The sequence below is a fragment of the Anas acuta genome, chromosome 5 (genome assembly GCF_963932015.1).
Source record: "Anas acuta chromosome 5, bAnaAcu1.1, whole genome shotgun sequence".
Taxonomy (NCBI): Eukaryota; Metazoa; Chordata; class Aves; order Anseriformes; family Anatidae; genus Anas; species Anas acuta.
This window is the reverse complement of record NC_088983.1, coordinates 34,107,430-34,133,810: the sequence shown is the minus strand read 5'-3', so window position 1 is coordinate 34,133,810 and position 26,381 is coordinate 34,107,430. Positions and strand designations below refer to the sequence as shown.

The window sequence follows — 26,381 nt, the reverse complement described above, 5'->3', positions numbered from 1 at the left end:
GGCACTGTGGAAGTGACATATTCAGAGCCCCAGTCCTGGTTTTTAGCTTAGCTCTCCAGGAAGTTGTCATAATAGGGTATTGCCTTTAACTGTGGCTGAAAGATGCTGATGTTGCCAAGGGTTTTCTATGATCTAATGAAAAATGCATTTCATCAAGCTACCTAATTGCAACTGGCATAGAGAGGAAACACGCCAGGTAGGTAGACACAATCCTCCACTGTGTTGTGAAACGACATAGCCTATAGCAAAAATTTATTCTACCAAGGTGACTGTGATGACTGGTGATATTTGCATGGGAATGGGCAGCATGGGAATGTGCAGAGGAATTGTGTTGGCTAGTAACAATATTTAACAAGTAAGCCCAGGAATGGTCAGGAAATAGCTAACTTTTTGCTCATAGGTAATACACCAGCAGAACAGGGATGCCGAAGGATTCTCTTACCCCAGTGATTTTCCTCTGCTCTAACCTGCTGAAGGTACAACAGCCTTTGATGCTCCCTTTAATCCCTTGCCAGTGAGCTGGGAGCCCTGCTTGTAACATAGGGGTTAGCTGGGTGCTAGCAGAGGCCAACACAGGTGTTCCACTGCAGTGGTGGATTTGTAAGGGAGCCCAGGAGCCATCCCACTGGTGGTGCAGAAGGCAGTGGGTGGACAGTGCTGTGTTGTGCCTCTGGCTGGCAGGGTTTATTGGGTCAGTCACAGGAGCCAGGTCGCAGACAGAGTCAGTCTGAACTGGAAAGCAGCACAGAAGTATTTACAGGGGTGGAGCTAAGCTAAGGAAAATCATGGCTTCGGGACTCTTCATCTAAACAGAAGTAATAATAACAAGCCATAGGAAAGGAGGGGAAAAGGATACAACTGCTTGGGGAGAGACCCAACCCTGTTGGACCTTGGCAGAGTAGAGACAAAACACCATGTGAGTGTGCCTGCTCTGCACACCTAAGCATGGGAGTGCACAGAGAGGTGATACAGAAACCTTTCAGCTGGCTTTTGCGAACTGTTTAGTATGAGAGCAATATTATTGTCCTTTTTTTTTTTTTTCTTCCTCCTATTAGCTGTTGTATCCTGTCTACTTACTATAACAGATTAACTGCATTTAGTTTATGTACTGTTTCTGCATCTTACTGGGGCTTTGCTAAGTGGAAAGTTCACTGCTCAGGTGAAAGGGCATTGTTGGCCCCTTGGCCAGTGTTGGGCAAAGTCACTCAAACAGCATACTTCCAGCCATTGTACAGAGAGAAGGGTTTTTTTAATTATTTATTTATACTACCACAAGTTCAGTTTCCTAGCATAAGAAAATGGGAGGGGAATAGCTGGGTTTAAGAAATCAGGCAGAGGTGGGGCTCTGAGTCAGTTTATAAAATAGTTGCTCACCTGCATTTGAGACATTTAACCTATTGGTGCCTCTGGAAGCTGGGAGATGTGAAGTTGCATTGCGAGAGATAACGCTGGACATGTATGTAACAGCAGCCACAATGGAGCCAGGTGGTGTTTTGTCTCAGGTAAGAAGGGTGAGAGAAAACAAGGCATCTGGGACTTCAGCAGGTTATGCTGCACATCGTGCACAGATGGGACTGCTTTCTTGACCTATTAATGACTGTAAGTGACTCTGCACAGGAATAAGAAAGTCAGTGCTTCAAGAACTCATTATGGAAATTAAAAATGAGAGCAAGCCATGGAAGGAAAGGGAAACTGCTTGGGGAATAAAAGTTTGATTACTAAAGGAGTATTTTGTATATGTTGGGGTTTTCTTCATTTCAGAAACGTGCCGTATGCAACCTTAGAAAAAAGTATTGAGTAGAATAGAGATGCACTTTAAGGTGAAGAATTAATTACAGGGTGTGTTACTAGAGGCAGGTTTGCTGTTCCTTTAACAGCCAGAGCTAGGAGCAGTCGTCCCTGCTGGTGTGTCACGCAAAGGGTGGACCTTGCTTGGCTGCTACGCCCCTGCCCAGCCTTGGTGGGACAAGCACAGCGCGGGCAGCGGTGCTGGGCACAGCTGGAAGGATCTTTACCTGCTGAGGGCTCGTGGGCAGCACCAACCGTGGGCTCCCGTTCATTGCTCTGCAGTTGTGAATTCCTAATGAGGATTGCTGATAAGAGACAGGATGGTTTTTCCAGGGGTAACGTTGGCCCTTCTTGTTGCAGGAGCTGATCACCCAAACTGGTGCACTAGAAGGAATTATGCGGCTGAATCCTGATGCGGAGCAGTGGACTTTGGCTACAAAGGTACCATAAAGGAGAATTTTAAAAGAAAACTGTAGAAGAGACTGTTCTGCTGGGTGGAGCCCTGGTGAGAAGAGATAGGTTTCAGTGTCTGCTGAGCAGTCTAATTAGGTCTCATAACCCATCCAGCTGCCTCCACAAAACACCATCCAGCTTATCGTTTTATCACTTTGCTTACACAGTCTTGCTTCACGTTCAAGTCCTGCTGTTGTTTTCTATCCTTGGCAAAGGGAAAATTAATCCTGTTTGGATAAGATTAATAATTTTACAAGGATGGATTTGATTAGGCTTTCTGCTCCGCATGTCTTGCCAAAGCATAAGGACAATTTTACTGCCAGTGTAGGTAGCAGTAACTGTAAAATCAAACCACTTACTCCCACAAAGAGCATGTCACAATCCTGAAGAGGCTTTTCAACACCTGATTTCCTGGATTAATCTTACTTCTGGCCTCTAAAAAAAGAAAAAAAAAATAAAAAAATCCCAGCTAAGCATGTTATGTGAAACCTTTGCTCTTAGGACCAGACGTGCTTAAATAGATTTTTGTGCTTTTTCTCTCTAGTTTACTCCATTTAATAATAATTAGGAACAGTGCCTAAGGAATAATAGTTATTAGAATAATAATTAGGAACAGAGCTGAGTTAAGATGCAGAGCAGCGAGTGTTGTGCTTACAGTTTAAGGAACAACCAATCCTTTCAGCTGCCAATGGAGTTTTGATCCATTCATGATTTATACCTCTGTTGTGCCTAAGCCAAGCTTTGCTGGTTATGGCAGGGTGTCACATGCCTGAGCACTTGGCTCAATCTGTACTCCCTCTCTGCTGCTTTTGTATCAGCACAGGCAACAAGGGTCACTCCAGGGAACCCAGTTCCTTGAACAGTTGAGCCTTTCCAGGAGAATGTCTTCTCCAAAGCCAGCCACTGGCTGCTAGCACCGACCCTTCCTCACTCCTCTTCCTCATTCCAGACTGCAGCCCCTTGCCTGGCAGCCCTGGCAGCCCAGTTCCCCTGAGGGGCTCTGTGCTCCCCACTTTGCAGTTGTAACCCACACTTGCCTGCTTTTCAACAGCTGACAGGCAGCTTTGTAAAGTAGCTTTATATAGCAAAAACAAGGTCAGCAATTCTTATAAATCTGCAAAGAAGGCTTTAAAGTAAAGTAAAAACTGACTAAGCAGAAAACTACAGATAGTACAGGACGTATTCTTCAATATCTGCTTTCACTTTCCGTCACCTTTGCTCTGTCCTCACTGAGCATCAAGGGCTTTAACAGCACCCTCAACTTCCTGCAATTACTGTACATTTTGGCTATGTTATGAACCTTTTCCACCTGTAGCTCCCTCATTTCTGTAGCTTTAGAATTAGGTTTTAGACATGAATGCAAGTGGATGGTTGTATCCAGAGCTGCACTTTGGATCCTCAGCTGGGGTTTGACATCCTTGATTTGTGCACACAGCCAACGGCAATGCAGCTGAACAGCACCAGTGCTGTTGTGGCTTTTCCTGGGACTGAATACTTTGGTTACATTAAGGTTACATTTACCTTATTCTTCATTAATCTACTTGTTAATTGCTCCCAGTATGGACAACATATATTTGTTAGCTCTAGCTGCAGTTGGGGCTAAACATTATGGGAGACACCACATGGGCATATATTCCATCAAGCCTATGAATTTCCATACAGTACTGGGAGTACTGTATGTTTAAAGAGCAGGAATATGAGAAAATCATATTTTGTAGCCTAGGAGTCCAAATTCATGTAATAGCTGGATGGGAGCTGATTCCCACAATGATAATTTTATCACTTGCAAAAAGCCCAAAGCAGCTTTTCATTTTCTACCTTTGAAATTCAAAATATCTCCCAAAATGAATCTAAATCATACCACTTTGTGTAGCTGGATTTTAGTTAGAAAGCAAAGGAATTCCCTATAATTATTTAAATCTGCATCCTATGCTATAACAGAAGAGAAACCTTTCAGCCTAGTATATGATTTAGATAATACTAGAAAAAACAATGTGCTGACCATTTCTAAATTACCCAGAAAATTCAAGTAAGTTGTTTATGATTTGGGTGTTTGTCTCCTTTGATCATTTCTAACTCATAAATATGCTGTTTTCCTTTAGGATTCACGCTAGTATTTTGCGTGTGGTTTTATATTTTTCTTGCAGACAGAATCATCTCCATGTTACTTACTGACTATAAGAATCATAAGAGCAAGAAATATCCACCAGGCAGATGTCTGTAAGTATTAAGTATTTGTAGTGCTCTTTACAGTGCCTCCTACTTTTCATGGATTACAAGATAGTCCTGCTCCAAGAAAAAGGGCTTTCTAGATTTTTTCTTGGATGGGAAAAATCTCCCACTGGCATGCTTGTGCCAGCAATGAACACAGTGTGTTTCTCTTCTTTGCATTCACCCCATTCTGTGCAGAGATGACTGTATAAGGTCACAGCTGGACCTACTGCACGTATTTCTGTGCATCCCTAAAGGGAACAGGGAAAGCAGCTACTCTGTTAGAAGCAAAAAATGCAGAATGATCTCATATGTTTTCCTCTGGAGAATATTCATCAAATGAAAGACACAAACCGGTTGGAATAACGGAACAAGCACTGAGAGTGGAGTAGTATTATCTCAAAGTTAGCCCGTACTTAAAGCTTCTAAACGGCAGCTAATCCAAAGTACCACACCCTGATTCCCTGAGTACCAGCTTTTGCAGATTAAACACTGTTAGGTGTCGTTACTATTTCTAGGTTCACTTCTGATGGCCTGCAGCTGAAATGTAATAGAAGGTTATAGCTTTACTTAAGCAAAAATCAAGCTTTTTATTTTTATTTTTTATTTATTTATTTTTTTTTAAGTTCTGTCTGGCTTAAATAGAAGCAATCACTTTGTTTCCTTATCCCTTCCAGGCACAGGGTGATATGGTTGTCCTAAACTACTACTTGGATGAAAGGCTTGGAAAACTACCCTCTGCTATAAACTCTTCATAGTTCATTTTACCCTCCTTCCTATTCATTTGTCCAAGCGTCCTTCGGCCATGTTGGTTAATGTATTGGGATGTATTTCTCACTTGCTACACAATTCTCATCTGGTAACATGATATTACTACAGCTTTGACCTTGCAATTTGTTACTAATTACAACAAATCTGGCACTTGACGCAAGTACCCTACATCGCTAATATCACATCTAATTTCCTTCCAAACCTGCTGACAAAGTCACTGTGGTGTTGCTGAGTAGCAACTTGTATATGTTAATAAACTGACAGTGCAATTTAGCTTCTCTCAAGGCAAGTACTTGTGTCTGAAGTCTGCTCTTCTGCATTTCTTCTCTCAAGGCAAGTACTTGTGTCTGAAGTCTGCTCTTCTGCATTTCTGCAGTGCTAAAATTCAAGAGAAACCACAGTGTTTATTTGTTCTCTGGATCCCTGCTCCACAGTCCAGCTCTCTGGTTCCACCAGAGCTGTCCCTTTTGCAAGAGCTGAAACTGGCTCCCAGATTTGAAAGATAAGCAAACTGGCAGCCCATGTGATGGCCACAGACTCTTTTTTGTTTTTTTTATAGTGGGCTAATCTGACTGATGACATAGAAGGAGAAAAACCTTTGGTTTAATGCATTTATTATATTTTAATTACATTTATTAATGAGAATAATGATGTCCCTTTCCACGTCTTTTTTCTCCATCCTTATTACCTAAATCATAACATTTGTGTTGGACAAATATGACATCATGTATCACAGTGTCTCTCTTTGAAAGCAAAACTTCACGTTCAAGTCATTTATTTGTCTAGAGCAAATTATGACTTTAGATGTGTTTGTGTTTTTTAACATACAGTAAGCCAGACTGATTGCTACGTGAGCCTGTGGTTGCCAACTGCCTCAACTGAGAAATTTCAGACGAAAGTCATCCAGAATTGCAAAGATCCAGTTTGGAATGAAACCTTCTACTTCAGAATCCAGGGTCAGGTCAAGGTACTGAGCTGGGACTTCACTGTTAACTGTGATCTAGGGAACAACTGCCAAGTTTCATCCTTTTCCAAAGCAGACATATGTAATTTTCCTGTGAGGCAAAGAAATATGCAGAAAAATGTGAGAATAAAGCTTACCCTTATGATGTTTTTCCATGCCATGATAGACAAGTGTATCATTTAGCCATGGGTAGAATATAACCTTCGAGATGTCTAATTTCTCCTCATGCCTCCTTGTAGGCAGACGTGCATGGAGTTCATTTCCCCTTTTCCTGCTTCCATTCCTTCTCTTTTTCTTTACTTCCTCTCACTCAACACAGAAGCCAAATAAAAAAGGGATCTACTGCTTTAAATGACTCCTGTCATATTTACAATGTGCTTCCCTTCCCAGAATGTGCTGGAGCTGGGGCTGTATGATAAGGATGTAGTTACTCAAGACGATCACCTCTTCACGGTGTATTTCGATATAGCCAAACTTTCCCTGGGAGAACAAGTCTTCATGCACTTCAAGTGTGATTCGCAGGTGAGTTCTGAAATAAGATATGGAATTGGTTGACAAAAACATTTTTTTTTTGTCTGCTTTTCTGTCTAAAATGTTATTTGCAATGTCTTTCTTTTTTCCATCTTGTGTATGGTTTGCCGTGTCACATAAAAGGGAGTAGTTTTTCCACTCTGACTTGGGAAAACCTCTTCACTCCTGCATCTTTAGGCATACTGAAGTTTGGTGTAGATGTATTTGACCACAGAAACTAACAAACTGTAAATGTCTCTGCAAAATTGCCACCTTATTGAGCCTAGCCCCGCTGAGGATCCTGCAGGAGTGTGTCCACACCAATAACAGTCACATGATGTGTTTGTCATAACTTGTTACTTAACCTAGTAATTAAGAAGTAATAGCTCTGTGATCAGAACCGAATGTCGAACCAGACTTGTGGCTAATTACAGGCAGTGGCGTGGGTGTTTAAATAAGGTGTCCAAGTCACGTCACAGCTTCACAACAAGAAACGTTCCTGTGTTCCTCCTGAGTGTCCAGGGAGGTTCTGAAAGTTGTGTTTGAAACCTTGGGGCCAATGTTGTACAGCCACTTAGGACACACTGGAAGGGCAGGATGCACTGCATGGTGGCAGGGGATACCCATCTTATCAGAAGGCTGGGTGTTGGGACCTTGATCCAGTGCAAGCAGCACTTCCACCACCAAAGCTGAGGTGCTGAGAGATTTGAATATTCACTGCACATCTGTGTGGATAATCTTCATGTGCTTTCAGTGTTTCCCAGGGAGATCAAAATAACAATAGTTATTAATGTGTAATGAAGTAAAGCCCTGCTGCCTCTCTTAGGTAGCGGTCCCTGCTGGGCACCTTGTGCATGAAGGGATGTTTTGTGCTGTGAGGAACACCTCATACCCTGCGTGGAAAGCATGAGGAAGATGGATGCTTTCTCTGTGTGAGATCACTGGTGCCATGCTCTGCACCAAGCTGATCCACATGCAAGGCATCAGCTGTTGCACCTATATGTGCAACCTTGGATATCAGCACTTCAAATCCAGCCAGCCCACATGTTAACCATGGGAGTGGTATTGTCTGATACCAGGAAGGCCAATTAAGTGTTTTGTGAGTCTCTGCTGTTGATTGTTCATCTGCCAGTTGCAGTGGGCCTGTTTCTGAACTTGCTTTGGCCAGAGGGTGAACTACCCCCAACTTGCTCAATTCAGTAGCTTCACTGAACATCACACTTGTCAGGCAGGCTTTGTTGTCTGGGGACACCAGCAAGTGTCACTCCTGAGTAACCAAATATCAGGATTGAGCAACCAGAGGTTAACAGATGAAAAGGTGCATCCCATCTCCCTGTGTGTTCGGCCAGAACCTCTCCTTTTCCACTTCCCTCCTAGTCTTTTGTACATCTGTCATGCACCATCCAGTTGATCTTATCTACACACATCCGAACTCTGCTTTGCACTTCATTATCTCTAAATGCCTTATTCGAACGTTTCTTTCTTTGCAAAGTATGAGGAGTAGTGCATGGACTTCCACTAGCTCTTGATGGAAATAGAAATATTCTGCTGGTTATAATCTAGCTCATTACAGTCTATATGATTACAGGTGCCATATCCAAACCTTTCATTACTGCACTCGCACAGCTACAATAGTTAGAAATCATGATCTTCAGGCCTTCATAACATTTTTTCCCTATATATAATGAAACCACAGAGCAGTTGTGGTGGAGTGTAGCTGTCCAGCAGGGAAAAACTACCACACTATATTAAGAACTTTTTGATGCCTTCAGTGTAGTAAGTATTCTTGCCCTCTTTGAGCAGATAAGTAACCTACAGCATGATCTTGTTTCTCTGTTGGTCATTCCTTCTGTCCCCACTTACGCTTTCCTCTCTTCAGTGCTGCCTTCTACTGAGGAATTATGCCTTTCTCTCCCACCCACAAAGGAAACCTTAATGTTAGATTTACCTTTGCCCCAGTGCCCTCAACATATTACCAAAGTGGTTGCCCTCTTCCACAGCTGTTTTGCATGTCTCTATTTTCTCTGCTTTTACCAGAAGGGTTTGGCTGCTCACCTTAGCAAACCCTCTTTCTCCCTGCTGGCAGATACGGTGAGAGACGGCAGCCATAAAGAATCTTGAGTCTCAAGACAGACAGGCCAAAGGTGGCATATGCCCGTTTTTTAAATGCTCTGCTAGTCATGAACAATGTATTTACCTACATTATGAGACTTGTATTATGAGAAGTGCCAGTAGACCAGTGCCAAATGCTTTTTCCTATCTTTATTTTCCAGAGGAAAGAGGAACTAGAGGTGGGATTTGCATTGGATAACATGTGAGTAAACATGAACTGCAACATAATCTGTAGCAAAAGGAAAGAGCAATTCCAAGGCATGGAATAATCTAGCATAATTGCCCAGAGTGCATCATTCCTTGATGATGCTGATGACTAACAAGATTTCCCATGGAATCTATGGTATGAGCTGACGAACTGGTGCATGCCAGGTGACCTTCCATGAACTTCAGGCAGGCAGGGAGAGTACTCTAAAATCTTTTCTTTGCCTACTTCAATGAATACTATTTAAGAGCAGAATCCTGGGACTGCTGTTCTGTAATGTACTTCCGTTGAGATTTGTAGGGAGATTTGCCTCTATTCAAAGCATAACAGAACATGGAATTATCATTTTGATCTCAGACAAATTGCAATTCTTTAAAAACGGGATTCAGCAAAACTATCTGCAGTCTCATCTTGGGGCTTAGTATAAACTCATCGCACAGTATGGCCCTGCAGTACCCTTTTTTTTTGCTCAGCCCCAGGACTGGACTAGCTGGTACAATAACTGCATTGACGGCACAGTGAGGAAACTCGTGTCACAAGTCTCCCGGATTTTTTTCTTTCAGATCCAATACAAAGCTAAAAATAAGAAAGAAGAAAATGAGAAGAAGGGTGTGGCTCATAAATTAAACTGTAATTATACTGAGTTATTAAAAATGTGTTTTTCTTTCTGTTTCCTAGTTCAGGCCCTCCTGAAACCATCATTACTAATGGAGTACTAGTGGTGAGTGTCATGTTTCGTCATCTTTCTTGTCCTGTTGCCACACTTGTTTCACTTGACTCACAGTCATCAGGCCACCGTACCCTTTGACATAACAAAGCTGGTGCTGAAAGGTGGTGATTTGCCTCATTGTCATCTGCCTCATGGTACATCTCCTTACCTTCTCCCTTCTGCAAGCCCTGTTCCTCCACACCACCACTGCCAGCCTTGCCCTATGTCTGATTTCTCAGAGATTGCTATTCCAGCCAGCATTTGAAATCAAGGTTGTGGTTTAGAAAAAGTTTTATTTGGGATACAGTGCACTGTCTATGTATCATTTATATCATCATCAGTATGAGCTTGAACTGGAAAGCAGAATCTCAAACTGGAAGATTCCCTGTTGGTGAAGTATTTTGTTGCTCATGTTTCTTACAGTCTCGCAAAGTCTGCTGCTTGGAAGTTCAGGTGACTGAGAAGAAGAAGAAAAGGGCGAGGAAATCAAGTGAGGTTACTTCTCCATCAGCTGTTTTTAAATCATGACATGCTAATGTTATGAAGGCAAATGGCTTATTGTAAGACTGAAAAAAAAAACAAATCAAAACAAGAACAGCCTTGTGTTAGGTGTTGTAAGGATTTGTGTTACTGGTTTTGATAACAAAACTGCTATGTCTGTTTCTGTGTCACTTCCCTAGAGAAAGAATTCTCCTTCAAGGTGCAAGGCTCATACGAGGGCACCCAAGACATTAGGCTGGGACCTGATCTGGTCTTCGGCTCCCCCTATCCTGCCAAATTCCACTATGCCAAATACAAGCAGCCAATGCTGGATGTTACACTACCAGGGAAGAAACCACCTCCCTCCTACGTATGTTATTACTGGACTTCATAAAGCATAGCAGTGGCATGTAGAATAACATGTGCCATAAATAGTATCATTCATTTGCTTCTGTGTATAGAGAGTAACATTTATATGTTACTCTCTTTATATTATAAACCTGAATATATTTGTATATTTTCAGCACTCTCGTTTGTGTGGTACAAACTCAGGCTTTCCAAACATGGAACTTCATTCCCTTCCAAGTGGAAAAAGCATGATCTTAGCAGAGGTGAGTGCCTGCTTGTTTGAGGGTTGAGGAGCCCAAGCCTGGAAGTCTGAATCCCCAGTGAACAGTCCCTTGGAGCTCCACCTGCAGGGGTCTCTTCCAGCTCTTCCCTGTCCTTGCCAGTGCATCTCCCTGCCATTGGGAAGACTGATCTCACTGCAGGACAGCCTGGTGACTCTGCATGGGGCTGGGAGTCCCACCCTCTTAGCACCGGTGTGGGTAATGGGAATCAGGCAAGCAAGGTCTGCAGAGCAGAGGCCTCAGTTTCTACCTGAGGAAACTGGGAGCTCCTGACCCATTTGATCATTTTGAAATTATCTGGTGATAACCAGGGTATTTTTAAGGATGAAAGCATGCGAAAAACAATGCCACAATTGAGTACTGGTGGGTCTTTGGGTAATAATGCCAGACTGTGTCTTGTTCTCTTTGAATGGATGTGGGAATACATAGGATGTTTTTACTCCATCTTGACCTTTGTGCTAAATTTGGATAATTTGCTTTTCCTCTTCTCACACGTGTGGGGTACCTGAACTAACAGAGGTAGTGACAGTCTCTTGCTCATGCTGACTGTGCTTTGCAAAGCAGTTTTAGATCCATACTTATAGAAAATCCATTTAGAATCAAAGGAACACAGCTTTTGTAGGGTATAAACTGCAGAAAAAGAGGAATAAATGCTGCTGTGTAAAACTGTAGTGTGGCTGTAACCTAACTGTTTGGCTCTTGATAGCCCAGGAGAAGTAATGTTGGCAGGGGGCTGTAAGGTGCAAATTATCATTACCTTCCTCTGTAAACAGCAGTTGGCCTCAGATGTTACATTCACTACAAAATATTGGGAACTACTGAAGAAAATCCTTGACAATAAACCATTGCAGTAAATTCATATAGCCTGCTGAATTATTCAGCAGAACTTGATTTGTAGCTGCATTACTAGGACAGCACAAGATAAAACTCTTTTTGAGGCAGCAGGGAGGAGTGCTAAAGCAGGTTATTACACTTACATTGTTTGCATTCTTGCTTTCCAGGATAAAGGATTTGATTTACATGCGAAGACAGAAGACTGGTAAGAGACTTCAGACAGCAGGCTTCTCTGAATTTATCTGTTGGATTTTATTTTATTTTTTGTAATAGCTGCCTGGAAATTTGGGAATTTACCAGTTCCTCTTTCAATTATTTCATGTGGCACGGAGTACCTATTTGAGTGTAGGAAAGAATTTTCCTGTAAATGCAGTACTTTGTAAACTTAGTAGATTTGTTTGTATTAGAGATTATGAGATTGTCTGCCGGTAATAAAATTCAATATGCTTTTTTCCTGATCTCTGCTCCAGCCCAGACCACCTTGATGTGCGTTTAGGGTTTGACCTCTGCGTGCAGGAGAAAGAGTTTCTATTCAAAAGGCAGAAGTGTGTTGCTGCTGCTCTGAAGAAGGTCCTGCATCTGGAACAGGATTTGCTGGACCATGAGGTCTGTGTGGTGAACATTCAAAACATCTAATGAATGCCTTGCAGTGGAACACCTAGTGTGATATTGAATATTCATTATATTAGTAGCTTGGGTAGCTCAGAGGCACCAAGGGTCAAAGCTGTTTTTTTCTGCATCAGACCTAACCTGGATAAGTTGCAAAATCTGCACTCCCCTCTCCTGGTTGCTTCTCACTGCCATGGCAGTGAAGGGTCCAAATAATGCACCTTACTTTGGTGTACTCTGATTTTCTCCTTTGCTATGTCACTGTTCCAGTCCAGGTGTATTGCTTTTTCTTGCAGTGCTGTTTTCATTGACAATGAGTTGCAATTTCTAGCTTAAAGTTTACCATAAGCCTATGCTTGAAATTTCCGATCAACCTCTTTGGCCTGTGAGATTTCTTTTTAATTCCTGATTTTACAACTGATGCTTTCTCTCTTTTGTGACTTTTGTTTTGAATGGACGCATTTTCTTTTGTTTTATACCAAGCAAGCATTAAATGCATTAGAGACAAGCGTCAGTTATCTGAGTAAAAAAATGTCATTATTTTTATTCCTGTCATCCTTTATAAAATAAATGGTATTTTATGTTTCAGTAGAAATCAGTTAGAAGGCTGTTTGTGACTGGGTGCTTGTGGTGGCATCAGGCTGTCCATAACAGGAGGTCTCTGCTGAGGGCAGGGCATGCAGCTTCTGGTCTGGCTGCAGCCCGCTGCCTGACACCAGCCTTTTCTGTTCATGTGTTGCTCAGACCCCAGTGGTGGCCATCATGACTACAGGAGGAGGGATGAGATCTTTGACCGCACTGTACGGCAGTCTGCGGGGGCTCAAGAAACTTAATGTCCTGGACTGTGCCACATACCTAACTGGCTTGTCTGGTACAACTTGGTAGGTAGGACTGGGCAGCTCTTCATGGCCTTCTTCCTCTAGACACTGATGCACTGAAGTAGGCCAGGGCTGACAGTGGTGGTCCACATATGATACCTGCTCAATTGTCCTGTTTTTTGTTCTTCCAATGACAGATTAAAATCTTTTCATGGAGGAAAGTCACGTAATTTAAAACAGCTTGAAAATTAGTGTTTTTCTAAAAACAACTTATGGAAAATTGCTCAAGACATTTTGTCAGAGATGCTGATTGTGACTTTTAAAAGAGATAGCAATAATTTCTTGGGGAGCACACAACTGAAGAGTAGAAGACTTTGCTTAAAATAATATTAAAAAGAACTTAAAATAGAAGCATGAAATGTATTATTGCTTAATCAAACCTTGTTTGTTTGTTTTTTCCTCTCCAATGTATATTTCCTTTTCCTAGGACCATGTCAAACTTGTACAGAGATGCTGAATGGTCACAAAAGGATCTTGATAAGCAAATAAGCGAGGCTCGAAAACATATGACAAAATGCAAAATAAATTCCCTTTCTTTGGAGTACTTGAAGTATTACAAAAAGCAGCTGTGCCAACGGAAAAGAGAGGGCCGCAAAACGTCTTTTATAGATCTCTGGGGGCTTGTCCTGGAATCTTTGTTGCATGATGGGGTACAGTATGTCATAAAGCAGAGTTTACATTGGCTTACATTTTTCTGAAAATTAATTTCTAGAGATGATGTTTTCTTTGTTCTCAGAAAAGTCATTTGTTACAAGATTGCGTGTATGCAAGCACCCAGATAGTTTCAAAACATTTGGTGGCACTCTTTTAGCTATCCATCCACAGTGGAAAACAGCATTCTTGCTTTGAGATTTTGAATATCTTTTTCTGAGAGAACTGCAAAATTAACATTTTGAAAAAAAATACATTAAGATTTGTTGGCATATTCTTGTAAATATTTTGTTTAGAAATAGCAAAATTACAGACAGTATCTTAATGCCCATGAAGGGTATTAACAAATGGATGTGCAAACTTTTGAAATATGTGTGAGAAGCCTTACATAAACTTGCAGCATAACACATCAAGCTGCTTTATACCTTGAGTATTGGTTTCTGCTCTTGAGCATTTCCTTCCACTTTCATCCTACTGGTCATCAAATAATCTGTCATCCCAGGGCCTGCAGTTATTTCAGTAACAGTGCTCTCAGGAATTTTGGAAAATACAGAACATCTCAGAATTTAACTCCAGCACATGTAATATATTAGAGGCAGGACTTTTATTGCTCTACAAGTTTAGATCCAGAGAAAACATCCTTCTGCTATTTTTTGTCTCAATATAACCGTATTTCTGGAATCACAGAAGGACAACCATAAACTCTCTGATCAGCAACGGGCCATTGATCGTGGTCAGAACCCTTTGCCTATCTATACTGCAGTCAATGTCAAGAACAACTATAGCACTCTGGATTTCAAAGGTAATTATGAGATTTCTGAGAGCCATTTGTCTTTATATTTAAACTGGTCAATCCAGGGACAGTCTCTTTAGGTAGACTAAAAAAAAAACCTTCTCTGTTAAAGAGCAGAACTTCTGGTATATATTGGCATAATGTCCTTGTGGTAAGGTAGTTTGACCTTCCACACAACAGACTCAAAAATATTCCAAAGACTTTTCATATGCACTGGTTTTCATTGTCATCATGCTTATAATTCCTTGCTCTTTCTCTGAAATATTAGAATGAACTGTAGAAATTATTTTCATTTTTACATCCTTTCATTCCCATGTTGACAACTTTCTTATCCACAGTTAAGGGGCTGTAATAAAACATTGTTTTCTTCTTTGCATTCCTTTTCACAGAATGGGTAGAGTTCACTCCTTATGAGGTAGGATTGCAAAAATATGGAGTTTTTGTTCACTCTGAGGATTTTGGCAGTGAGTTCTTCATGGGTCGGTTAATGAAGAAGCTCCCTGAATCCCGGATCTGCTTCTTAGAGGGTAAGCTTCTAATTATTTTATTTTATTGTATTTTTTAGTTGTGAGCTATGTAAACTAAGCAGTAAAATAGAGGTCAGGTGCATGACAGGAATGTAGTTTCACTGAAGATAATAAATATCTCATTATGAATTAATTCTTAGTATAGTGGATTCAGTTTATTGTAAAAAAGAAAATTTTGAATGACAGACAAATTTTATTTTTTTAAAGCTAGTTTTCAGTAACAATATAGTACTGCTTCCAGTCCAATAATAAAATCCAGGTCCCTGGGAATCCACTACAAAAAGGTGACCTCCAGAGCAGCTCCAAGCATGTTGCCTCTTGCCTGTTTCACAGGTAGTCAGTAACTTGTGTACTTCCTATTGTCAGTCTACAAGAGTCTTCATGCAGGTTCTTCACTGCATCACGATGTGTTTGAGCATGCTAGGTCACACTCACTCCAGAGAGCCTGCCTTGGCCACACAGTGGCTCAAATGCAGTCTTCTCTTTGACTGGCCACTTGACTTTGAGTGAGGGAGAAACTATACTATTTTAGCCTAATGCATACATTTTTCTTAAGTCACGTGAATTCATAAAAATGTCACCATCCATTAAAATATGTTCATAAGACAAAACTTGCATACCAAAATAAGGCTTAAAAAACAACAGACAAGTTAAAATGATGCAGCATTTATTTAAAACAAGCAAAAGAAAAGCATAAACCTTGTGAATTTTATCTCATGATAACAGTTTTGAGATTCATGATGTGAGAATGCTGGATTTGGAATACTTTTCTTTTACAGGCATATGGAGTAGTTTATTTTCATTGAATGTGTTATACATCTGGAATTTGTCCCACTCATCAGAGGATTTCTGGCACAGGTGGACCCAGGACAAAATGGACAATATAGGTTAGTTATACTTCTTCCCTACTGTGTATTTAGTGTTAGATTTAATGTTAGATAAACTGTCATACCCATCTGCTATGTGAAACGTACACCGTATATTTGGCATTTTTTGAAGTGTTTCTTCAAAGGTCACATTGCCTTTCTGAAGGAATCATTTTCAAAGTCTCATGTGGTGAAGCATAAAGAAAAAATCTTCAGTCCTGTGTATGTATTCATTGAGGGCTAAACACTGATTTGGCAGAAGAGTAAAATGTTTGGGATTAATGAGATTGATCTGTAGATTATTAATAAAGCAAAAGGATGTTGACTACCTTAAGCAGGAGCTCCTGTAATGCAAACAAGTACAACAGTTATCCTTTTCCAAAGCCTGCCTTCAGTCTGTTCCATGAGAATGTCTGATACAGATTTTTATTGATGCTGGGTCTTGTTTTATGTCCAAATCTGGACTGTGTAAGGAAATGATATTTGCTGGCAAGAGTAGCATTTCATTTTCTTTTTCTACTTTGTCATTTGTGCTCATCAAATCTCTTCATCCCAGGCTTTTTAAGTAAAGAAAACACTTATTTTTATTCCTTATTTTTGATATTTTGGAGGGTTACCTTGCTCTAGGCAGGTAAAAATTAACCATCTCTCACTGTGCAGAGGAAGAACCTCTTCTACCGCTGAAGCCCCACGAGCTGAAGACTCGCCTGTTCACCCCCGCTGGCCCCCTCAGCAGCATTATCCGCGATGCTCTCACTGACCGCTTCTCTGTTGCCCAGGAGCACAACTTTCTGAAGGGCTTTCAGATGCATAACGACTACCTGGAGAACAAGCATTTCCGCAGATGGAAAGGTGAAGACAGCTAAGAAAAGCAGGGGAGGACCTGTGTGCCCGAGAAGAGAATTAACAAACAAAACAAAATGAAAAGACAGATTTCATATTAAACCCATTCTTCATGTCTAGAGACCATGTTTGGGCAGAATCGCTTTTAAATCAGTCAGTTGTGGCACACTGGGATGTAGCTTGGTACAGCTGAGCTCCACGCCAAGACTGCCAGCAGCACACACCTCATGAGGTTGGGACACCAGGATCTGATGGTGGTCCTTGCTTCCTCTGGTTGAAGACATGACACACTCCATTTAATGTTGCTAATACAGGTCCATTGCTGCATGTGGCTGGGGTTGGGAAAGCAGAAGAGAAGGGATATGACAAATCCCCCTTCCCAGAAGACAGTCACCAGTTAGGGCTCTGCAGGTGTGGTCTAAGAGCAGAAAACAGGTTAACCAGTTTTGACCAATTGCACTTACAATCATATATATATTTCTTTTTAGATACGGTATTAGACACATTTCCCAACCAGCTGACACAATCAGAAGAATACTTGTCTCTAGTAGATACAGGATTTTTCATCAATACAAGCGTCATGCCACTTCTAAAACCAGAGAGAAAGGTGGACGTCATTCTGCATTTAAATTATAGTGCAGGATCACAGATACTGGTGAGATAAACTGAAGCAGTCTCTATTTCTTCTTCAACTACGGCATATCTAGAATCTTTTAACACTTAGATGCTTTCTATATTGCTTCTACTGGAAGTCTTAACCACTAGTACTTTTAGTTTAATTCTGCAATGCAATGCTCCATTTATAGGTTGTACATATTCTCATTTGTTTTTCCTGTACAATATGACTGTTCTGTGCTAAGAACTCAGGGAAAACAAATACCTTCTCTCTGCTTTTACAGTGCTTTGCCATGGGGGTTTTAGAGCTCTCTCACAACCAGCTTGAAAAATGTCCGCTTTGGTACTGGACTCCAAAGAAATTCTGAGTCTTTCTTCTTCTTTAAGTCTTGGTATTGCTCTGTTCATTGATCCAGGCTCTGGACCAGACCTGCAAGTACTGTTCAGAACAGGGCATCCTATTTCCCAAGGTGGACTTGAGTGAAGAAGACAGGAAAAACCTGAAGGAATGTTACCTCTTTGATGGCACTGAGACTCCGGGAGCACCAGTACTGTTATTTTTTCCACTAATTAATGATACCTTCCAAAAATACAAAGCACCAGGTAAGGAATCAAGCATGTTTAAAAAAAAAAAAAAAAAAAAAAGTTGATGGTCAGTCTGGTCAGTCTATTAAGGGAGTATATTTAACATTCCAACTCCTAAACTTCACAGTTGACTATTTAATATTCCAACTCCTAAACTTCACAGTTGACTCATTTGGCTGCACTATTTCAATCCCCAAGCTGGTTAGTTTGCAGGTAATATTGATATATCTACATGAACAGAGAGACAGCTCACAACTGCAGTGTAGACCCATATAAGAGCAATAATTACCATTTTTCTGCCATCATCATATGAAGCAGATAATATCCACTTGAGCCAGGGATTGAGCTGGCAGTTTGAAAAAGAATTATTAGTTTAAACAAACAAACCAACATTCACACAACAATTTCTATTATGAACTCATTCTGTGATGGGGTATCTCCTTTCCCTGCTCTGTTGTGAGCTTGCTTGCTTATGACCAGTGTAATTCCCATCTGTCAGCAGTGATTTGTCACCTCTTTCTCTTAGGTCAGAAGCGCTCTGAGTCTGAGATGGAAGATGGCAAAGTTGATATCTATGGCCGCTGTTCCCCTTATTCAACATATTCAGTCACATATACTGAGAAGGCATATGACCGTCTGGTTCAGCTGGGTGAATACAACATCCTGAATAATGAGGACCTCATTATGCAGGCCTTGCACACAGCAGTGGAAAGGAAAAGACAGAAGAGGAAATAATGGCAGAAAAGAGATGATGCTTTTGTACTCCGTTGTGATCCCCTGAGAGACTGAGACTTCCTTACAGTTGACCAGCAGGCTTCAAGGGATTCCTGCTCAGATGAAGAGGAGAATGAAGAGACACTTTATTTCCCAAAGAATTTCACAGCATCAATTCATTGCAATTGAGCTATGTGGAGAACAGTTAGTTACATGGTGTACAATATGGAGAATCAGGTGGAAGAATGTGCAAAGATGATCATGAGTATGGTGCTAGTAGCCTTGAGAAACAATCTGAAATGCTTAGGTCTAACATGTTCAGGGCACACCATATTAAAGGCATATTTTATTAACACAACTTGTGCTTTGTGTTTGTGAGGTGGTGGTGAGGCCAGAAGCAGCCTGTGGGCAGGTCTGTGGCACAAGGTAGAGAAGTGTCTAAAGAGAGGCACATGTAATACAGCATCCTGAGGGCACACATCACCCCTGAGGGTGGCTTTGGACAGAGGCAGAGGAGGCATGGGCCATGAGTACGAGATCAATGAAGAAAGCAAAATAATTGTTTGATGAAGGGTTCCACTGCTCGACCATCAAGCTTCTCTGTGCACTTCCTCCCTGCTTCTTAGCTACACCCCCTTCCTTCCTGCTCCTGGTGTGAGGGGTGGTAGCACAGCAAGTAGAAATACAAGCTGAACAGAATAACACTCTGCTGGCTTTAATCCCCCTGAAAATGAAAGCAAATACATTCAGGCCCTTGAATTTGTCAGCTCTGTCTGTCCTCACTGTTGGCTGGGTCTGTCGTGCTCAGCAAAGGAGAGAAGTAGTCTTATGAGATGTAAAAAAAATGCAAACCCATATCACAGATTCATAGCAATCTGACACTGCAAGTGTATTTCTGTCCTAACATGTAAATTAACGTACTTTGAATAAGTTCTTTGAAGGTAACCCATGCTTTAGGATGAATTAATAACATAAAACAAAATAATACTTCACCGACTGAATGAGTTATGTTTCTCCTGGAGCATCCAACTTCTTAGTTTCTAGAAGACATTTTCTAAAAGAAATTTCCTAGGTCTTTATTAGATCTCTTTCATCAAACAAAGTAATATTGAGGGTCATAATAAAAATAGGACCAATGGGTGATGTTTATAACATGTAAAAAAATCACAAAATATTTTTGATTTTTTTTTTGCCTGTTGACATATGATTTATTTTTTTTAATTGTGTGGTATTTTGAGAAGATTAGTTTGGAAGGTAAAAACACAGCTTCTTCACACAGAGCTTTTGATTCTGCCAGACCACCTATTATGAATTATCAATGACTTTTCAACCAGACCAATTTTGAATACATAAATACACTAGTGAACAAGTCAATTATGTGTTTAATTGCTTCCCCCTCATAACCTAACCATTCATAATCCATCTTTTCTCTGTTGTCACTTATGGCTAATTTTTACCGCACTTAATGAAAAGGTTTGTTGAGTTTCTCAGTGTGTAACAGTACAGCAGCTACAATGTGCAGCCTACTAAAAGCACCTGTTTAATGTTAAAGTTCTTTGGATTGCAGAAAGACTCAATATTGGGTTTACATGGAATGGTTTTGGTTGTGGGGAGTGCTGCAGATGTGGCCTGGGTGGCTTCCAGCCATATTTCAAGACTCGTGTGCAGGATGTTATCTTTACTTTCCAAACAAGTAGATAAAGGCACATGCAGCATGCTTGGCTGAGTTACGTCACTCTGAAACTTTAAACAGAATCATCAGAACCTGAAAGAGGGAGCAGGACTCATTGTTCCTGTAATGACATGCTATCCAAGGACAAAAGGGCTCTGTGCAACTCCCTGCTTTAAAACACAGGGGAGAAGGAGTGTCAGAGAGTGGGACAGAGCCATCAAGTGCTGCCTTGCTCTTCTAATGGGACTTCTCTGAATACAGTCAAGCTTTTATTTCTGTACTTCTGAAAAGCTGGAGCAGCAACATTGTGGTTTGTCTAGGTAAATCCTCAAAAGACAGTTTTGTGGGTTATGAATGGGTTTAAGCTCTCAGCTCTTCTTTGGTTCACCTTAACTCCTCTGGAATGAAACTCTGACAGTTAGTCGTCTTCTAGTCAGGCTGGGTGGATCCTCTTGTCTTTGCAATCCTTGTTTGTAAGTCCATAATATTAAGTCTTTAGCAAAACGTTGAGTTTTCTAGGGCATGATTTTGCCAGTGTGGTTTGCTAAATGGGCCTACCAGCTTGTACTGATTTAAACAATTCATTTTATAACACTTTACAACGCTCTTCAATTGTTTAACTCCACTTGGCTTCTGCTAGGCTGTGGAAGAATGAAGTAAAACAATGAATACAGTTTTGTATTTGTACAGGAATATTCATATTATTTCTTCCTGTAGATTTATAGACAGAGCCGTAAGTACCATCAGATCATCTTGTCTGACTTGTCAGATGTCAGATCTGGTACCTGCCATTAACACTTCAGTGTTAATCCTGATCAGCTGTGGACAACCAAAGTCTTTATTGAAGGAAAATAACCTCTCTTCTTTTAAAGATATCAGGAATGATGATGTCACCACATCTCACGGAATTATCTTTTAATGGGTGATCATCTGAAAACAGTATACACCTCGTTTAGTTTAGCCAGAGTCTAGGCATTAGTTCTTATTAAAGCTTTTTCTAGTAGCTTAAAAACCATTGCATAACCACTGTTTTTTCGTTGGGATCGAGTCTATAAAACATGCCCAGGTTACATTACAAGCTTCTTTTTTAAAACAAGTAGATTCAGCCTTTTAAGTTCTCACTATAAAAAGTCTTTATTTGTTATATCCAACCATAACTCTATTTTTGCACTCCCTCCAACTCTTCACGGACCCTTTATCCAGTGCAGATTCCAGTACCTTTCCCACAAATGCTGTAGAATGAGATGAACAGCACCTTGTTATTCTTATATTCTTACATATAAATGACTTCCCGGGTTATACATACAGAATCCAGCTGTCCTCATTTGCCACTAGAGACTTCTGCTGAGTTGTTTATCTTCTATAAGCTGGTGAATTACTGTTTTCCAAACTACAGTCTTCCCTTTCGTAAAGGGGAGTAAATTGTAGCACACATTTGTCATTCCTGTACTCATAACTTCACACTTCAGTGCATCAGAATTAACTGTGGTTAATCAGGCCAGTTTATCAAGAAGGTCTGATTGTTCTGTTTGATTGCTCTGTCTTCAGTATTACTCAGCACTCCATTAATCTTTGTTCTACTGCAAATTTGCCCAGTCAGGATGTCATGCTTATTTCCAAATCACTCGTGAATATGTTGAAGACAGTTTGAGACTGTTAAACTCTTAAAAATTCTTCAGGCCCAACAAACAAACAAACTTTTTTCAGTGATGTTTCTCACTGAGGACTAATTATGAAATCAGCTAACAAATTCTTAACCTTGGTAATACATACTTTTTTCAATCTTTGCATAACAAAATCTTTGTGCAATAAACTATAGAGTTACAGTATAGAACTATTATATCAGTTTCTTCTTCTTAAAAAAAAAAAAAAAAAAAAAAAAAAAAAAAAAAAGTTTTGCATTGAAAAGCTTCCAGAAGGTAGCTCAGGGCTTAGCAAATCTGCTAATGATAATCCCAGAAAGGTTTATTATTTTTCATGCAATCACATTGCATCACCAGTTTACTAGCTCATGCACCGTACTGGTGGAACACCCTGTAGTTTTTTCACCTTCCTTTACAGTCTTATTGCACTCTGGTCACTGAAGGAGAGATCCAGTGCCCTGGTTTGCAAAATCAATGCATTCATAGGAATTTTTCACTTTGGCTTTGGCAGTATGCTGGCATCACATGCAGTACATACCTAAGATAAGGAAATTAAAGAAGAATTTCTATGCATTATTCAAATAAAAGTTAGACTTTCACAAAGCTTAATAGAAATCACAGAATGGCCAAGGTTGGCAGGGACTTCTGAGGATCATCTAGTCCAACCCCAAAACAGATTTACAAAAATAAAAAGAAATGCACAGTTAGGCCTACCTTTATTCAGATCAGCTCTCAACAGCTTCTCTCTCCTTTTCTTTCATAGCTCTGAACTTTTTAAGCTGTTTACCAAACCATATGGCTTGATATTCAGTTCTTATACAAGCCAGATAGGTTCCTTATTTCTGCCTTAATGGAAAGGGTTTGAGACATTATTTTTAGTGCAAATCTCCCCAGGTGTCCTTACACATACATACACACACATGTATGGAATCTGACTGGGTGGAACCATCTCCTGTCCAGACAGTAAACAGTACTACTTAATGACTGTCCTAAGGCTAACCCATACATCATCGACCCTTTTTTGGGGGAAAACACTCCCTTGTGTGATGCAGTGCAGTCTTCAGTGTATAATTGTTTTATATGCTGAAAATTGTATTTCATATAAAGCATACATCAACATATGTTACACAAAACATATGAAGACTAAATGAGAAAAATATATGTTATTTAAAACTAGCTCTTGATTGAAAATAAGCATCACTATTCACTGTTTCAGGGATGATGATGTATTCAGCATGTATAACTGCCAGCCTGTATTTTGAGGAATACCAAGAGAACCCAGAATGGTAATATATGATAACCGATTTTCATTTAATCAGATATCATGCCCACTATTCCACGCTTACCAGGGCAACCAATCTAATTGCACCCTATAACCACCTCTTGCTACTTTTGAAAACTTGCACAACATTCAGTTTCTTCCACTGTTCTGCTGCTCTCCAGTATCCCAAAACTTAAAATAGAGGAACTGTGGACAGTCAGGAATCTTCCTAGACCACAATTTTAGAACTAATTGGTATGAATGATCTCTGTTTAGTCTTAATATATGTCACTTAGTGGCTATGTGTCACAAAGCAGTTCATCATATTTGTTGATGGAACTTGTTAAGTTTCTTTTGTTCCCAACATAGAACAAAAGTGTTTTATTAGCATTCCTGCTTTAGCTGCAGTTAGTAATCATTTCAGTATCTATATGAAGCAATGAGTCTGGACCTCTGATGAGATTTTGCTTTTTCCATGTATACACGTCTTTTATATTTACAAATATGTTTATTATTGTTAACCATACAAATCATGTTTTTTCTATACTTAATGACTTATGATCTACTTTGAATTTCCCATGTGTTGTGCATTTCTCTTTGACACCCAGCTGCTGCTTTCTTACCACTTCTGAAAGAGGTTGGGCTTTCAGCCAAAATTGTGAAATTAGGATAGCTCGTATCATGCTGCTGAGATTTCCTCAACTGCAGAAGGAGAAGATAGTTGTGCCCCTAAGACATCTAATTCTGCTAGCCCACCCTGACTCTTCCCACTGGTTTGCAGCACACAGCTGGAATGCTGAGCCTCCAAAGCAATAGGGATTCCTCCTTGTCAATCACACAGTGTTTTTTTATCAACAGCATGTCTGACCTTGTTATCATTCTGTATTTTTGGATATATAAGGAATAATTTGTTTTCCTTTTACCTCATATCTCTCCAACATGTTCTAAATGAGTAGGCTTCAGTAATTACACCATATAGGGTCAAAATATCAAAAATGTGAGAATTGCATGTAGTATCTGTTTAGATGGACTGCTTTACTAACGTGTGGCTGCCCTACATTTATTACAGTGAAGATTCATCAATGCCCGACTCCACAAATCTGTCTTTCTTTAATTTGTGTTTTCTTGATTTGACTTAAGAGTCATGGTTGTCTTTGATGTCCTTAGGTTATAGCACAATATCATTTTGCAATGGTGATTTATCTCAGCATGTAATAGGATGTACTTATATAGTTGCCTATCTCGATCTCCTGGAGACTGTTTCTTTCCTTACGCATTTCTGAAACACTTCCTTAAGATGTTTTGCAATTGCTTCTTTAAAGTCTTTCCATGTGGAGCTGTTAACATAGTTTAATCTTTTTGATCAGCCCTTTTGTGAGTAAGTTGCCACACTAGATTCCTGCACAGGTTTGTATTTTGTTCAGCGGGAGCATGTGGAATGATAGTTGGACTCTTTTGCCTGCCTGCCCTGAATTCTTCCACACTTGGCTCCCCAGCCGGCTGTGGAGACTTTTAGGACACCCTGAGAAAAGGCTTTGTTTTGTTAGCAGCTGTGTGGTGTCAGGCATGTAGCATCACTGAGAGCACATCCCATGCACCGCTGGCACAAATAGTGGATGATAGCTCATTCTTAGATGAAAACATAGATGGAATGACTGTGTGACTCCCGTCAGAGTCTGGACCTGTTAAACACTGCTTACATGACCTACCAGGTGCCATGAAAAAGCTGGTACTCCATGCTCTTGGTGACAACACACTGTATATAGGACAAGAAACAGCACTATACACGCATCTTCAGATTGCACAATGGGTCACAAGGCTTGAAGTCAACATGGCAATGGTAAAATTTTTGTGCCATTGTCACAAGAATGTCGACTGGGAATTTCAGTGGGATGAAGTGAGTGTATCACTGGGAATTTCAGGTGAGATGAAGTGAGTGCATCACCAAACACTTTGCTTCCTCTTCAGTCTGTGGGTGAGACAGAAAGTGTTCCCAGAGCTTGACACCCTTGCCTTGGCTGGGTGTGCCTTCCCCAGGGAACTCCTTTTGCCATAGCTTGTGCTTTTTCCCAGGCTGCAGTACACTCCGGGGCTCACAGCTGGAGGAGGAGAGGAATTAATCTTTTAGGGCAGAGTCTCTTGGTTGTTTCTGTCCCTCTCAGTTCTTTAGGATGGCATTTATTCCCTTGTGGTACTGCATCAGATGTGGGCCTTGATCTCACAGTGCACTGGTACTGTCATATCCTCTTCTGTAACAGAAAAATGACAGAAAAGTTAGGAATTTGGTCATGCAAAAACTTGAGCCATTGCCATGTGGAGAAAAGCAGTCTCCTGCTGTGTGGTGAAACACTCTGCCTATGTCAGTCTGGGCTGAAACCACAAAGTAGTCAGAAAGCTGCCATGCTGGCCTTTACACTGAGGAAGTAAAGGGGATTCCATTTAGCAATAGGGAAAGCTTTGAGAAACTGCCAAAACCAGAGACAGACCTTTCATCTGCATTGGGGTCCCCGATCCAGCCTAGGATTCTCAAACCAGAGTCCTCATGGGAAACCACCTTTCTCTCTCTGTAGTCAGAAAATGGACTGGGAAAAAACAGCTTTATGTATGGACTTCTTGTAAGTACTTTGTCTCCTGGAGCTAACTGAAGTAGTCACTGAAAATTTGATGTTGACAATAGCATATAATGTCTGATACATTAGCCAAGAAGAGGAGGACTCAAAGGCATCAGGTGAGGTGCTAGGTCAGTATTGGGATACAAAGACACAATTAACTTACCACAGCTGAAAATGGTTAGAAACTCTTTACTTCAGGATAAATGGTGTTAGCTGTTATAATACCTCTTGCTGCTTGATGGGAGACTTTGGTGATACTGGTGAGAACTAGGCTCCTACTTAGAGCACACCTTAAAAAAAGGAAGACTAACAAATTTATATTTTAGTTCAGTAATGAAGGGTGTTGCACATGTCAGCTATAGCAGAAAATAGATTATGTTTTCCATAAGAAAAGGGGAAAAAATTTTTTTTGAAGACTAAAGAATGTTACAAATCTGCTTTACTGC

At 40.5% G+C, this 26,381-nt stretch overlaps 1 protein-coding gene and 1 long non-coding RNA gene across 4 annotated transcripts; one reads left to right on the top strand and one right to left on the bottom strand.

Annotated features, from left to right (window-relative positions):
- Window positions 1–633: 633 nt before the first annotated feature.
- LOC137857455 (cytosolic phospholipase A2 epsilon-like) lies at window positions 634–19,537 on the top strand. 3 transcript variants are annotated; one of them, XM_068683952.1, is made up of 22 exons: window positions 634–916; window positions 1,414–1,502; window positions 2,149–2,229; window positions 4,389–4,461; window positions 6,054–6,190; window positions 6,578–6,709; window positions 8,971–9,011; window positions 9,693–9,735; window positions 10,147–10,213; window positions 10,404–10,573; window positions 10,728–10,814; window positions 11,834–11,871; window positions 12,137–12,272; window positions 13,020–13,156; window positions 13,581–13,803; window positions 14,492–14,606; window positions 14,987–15,124; window positions 15,904–16,011; window positions 16,651–16,842; window positions 17,322–17,488; window positions 17,865–18,051; window positions 18,560–19,537. In XM_068683952.1, exons 2-22 carry the CDS (start codon window positions 1,455–1,457, stop codon window positions 18,766–18,768), a joined length of 2,529 nt encoding a protein of 842 aa, XP_068540053.1. In that variant the 5' UTR covers window positions 634–916; window positions 1,414–1,454; the 3' UTR covers window positions 18,769–19,537. The 3 variants fall into 3 exon arrangements, with proteins under 3 accessions (XP_068540053.1, XP_068540056.1, XP_068540055.1); XM_068683955.1 differs by lacking the exon at window positions 1,414–1,502; XM_068683954.1 differs by lacking the exon at window positions 634–916 and having other exon boundaries at window positions 929–1,502.
- Window positions 19,538–23,737: 4,200 nt separating this feature from the next.
- On the bottom strand, window positions 23,738–26,179 carry LOC137858180 (uncharacterized). The gene is made up of 2 exons (XR_011097551.1): window positions 25,810–26,179; window positions 23,738–25,572 (listed from the first exon to the last, which is right to left on the bottom strand). It is a non-coding gene; the product is annotated as an uncharacterized lncRNA (long non-coding RNA).
- Window positions 26,180–26,381: the final 202 nt, after the last annotated feature.

Excerpts from the sequence above, each read along its gene's own strand:
- LOC137857455 (XM_068683952.1), top strand. The coding sequence starts at position 1,455 with ATGTATGTAACAGCAGCCACAATGGAGCCAGGTGGTGTTTTGTCTCAG. Across the intron at positions 15,125-15,903 it reads CCGGATCTGCTTCTTAGAGG|GCATATGGAGTAGTTTATTT; the intron begins GTAAGCTTCTAA and ends TTTCTTTTACAG. Across the intron at positions 16,843-17,321 it reads GCATTTCCGCAGATGGAAAG|ATACGGTATTAGACACATTT; the intron begins GTGAAGACAGCT and ends ATTTCTTTTTAG.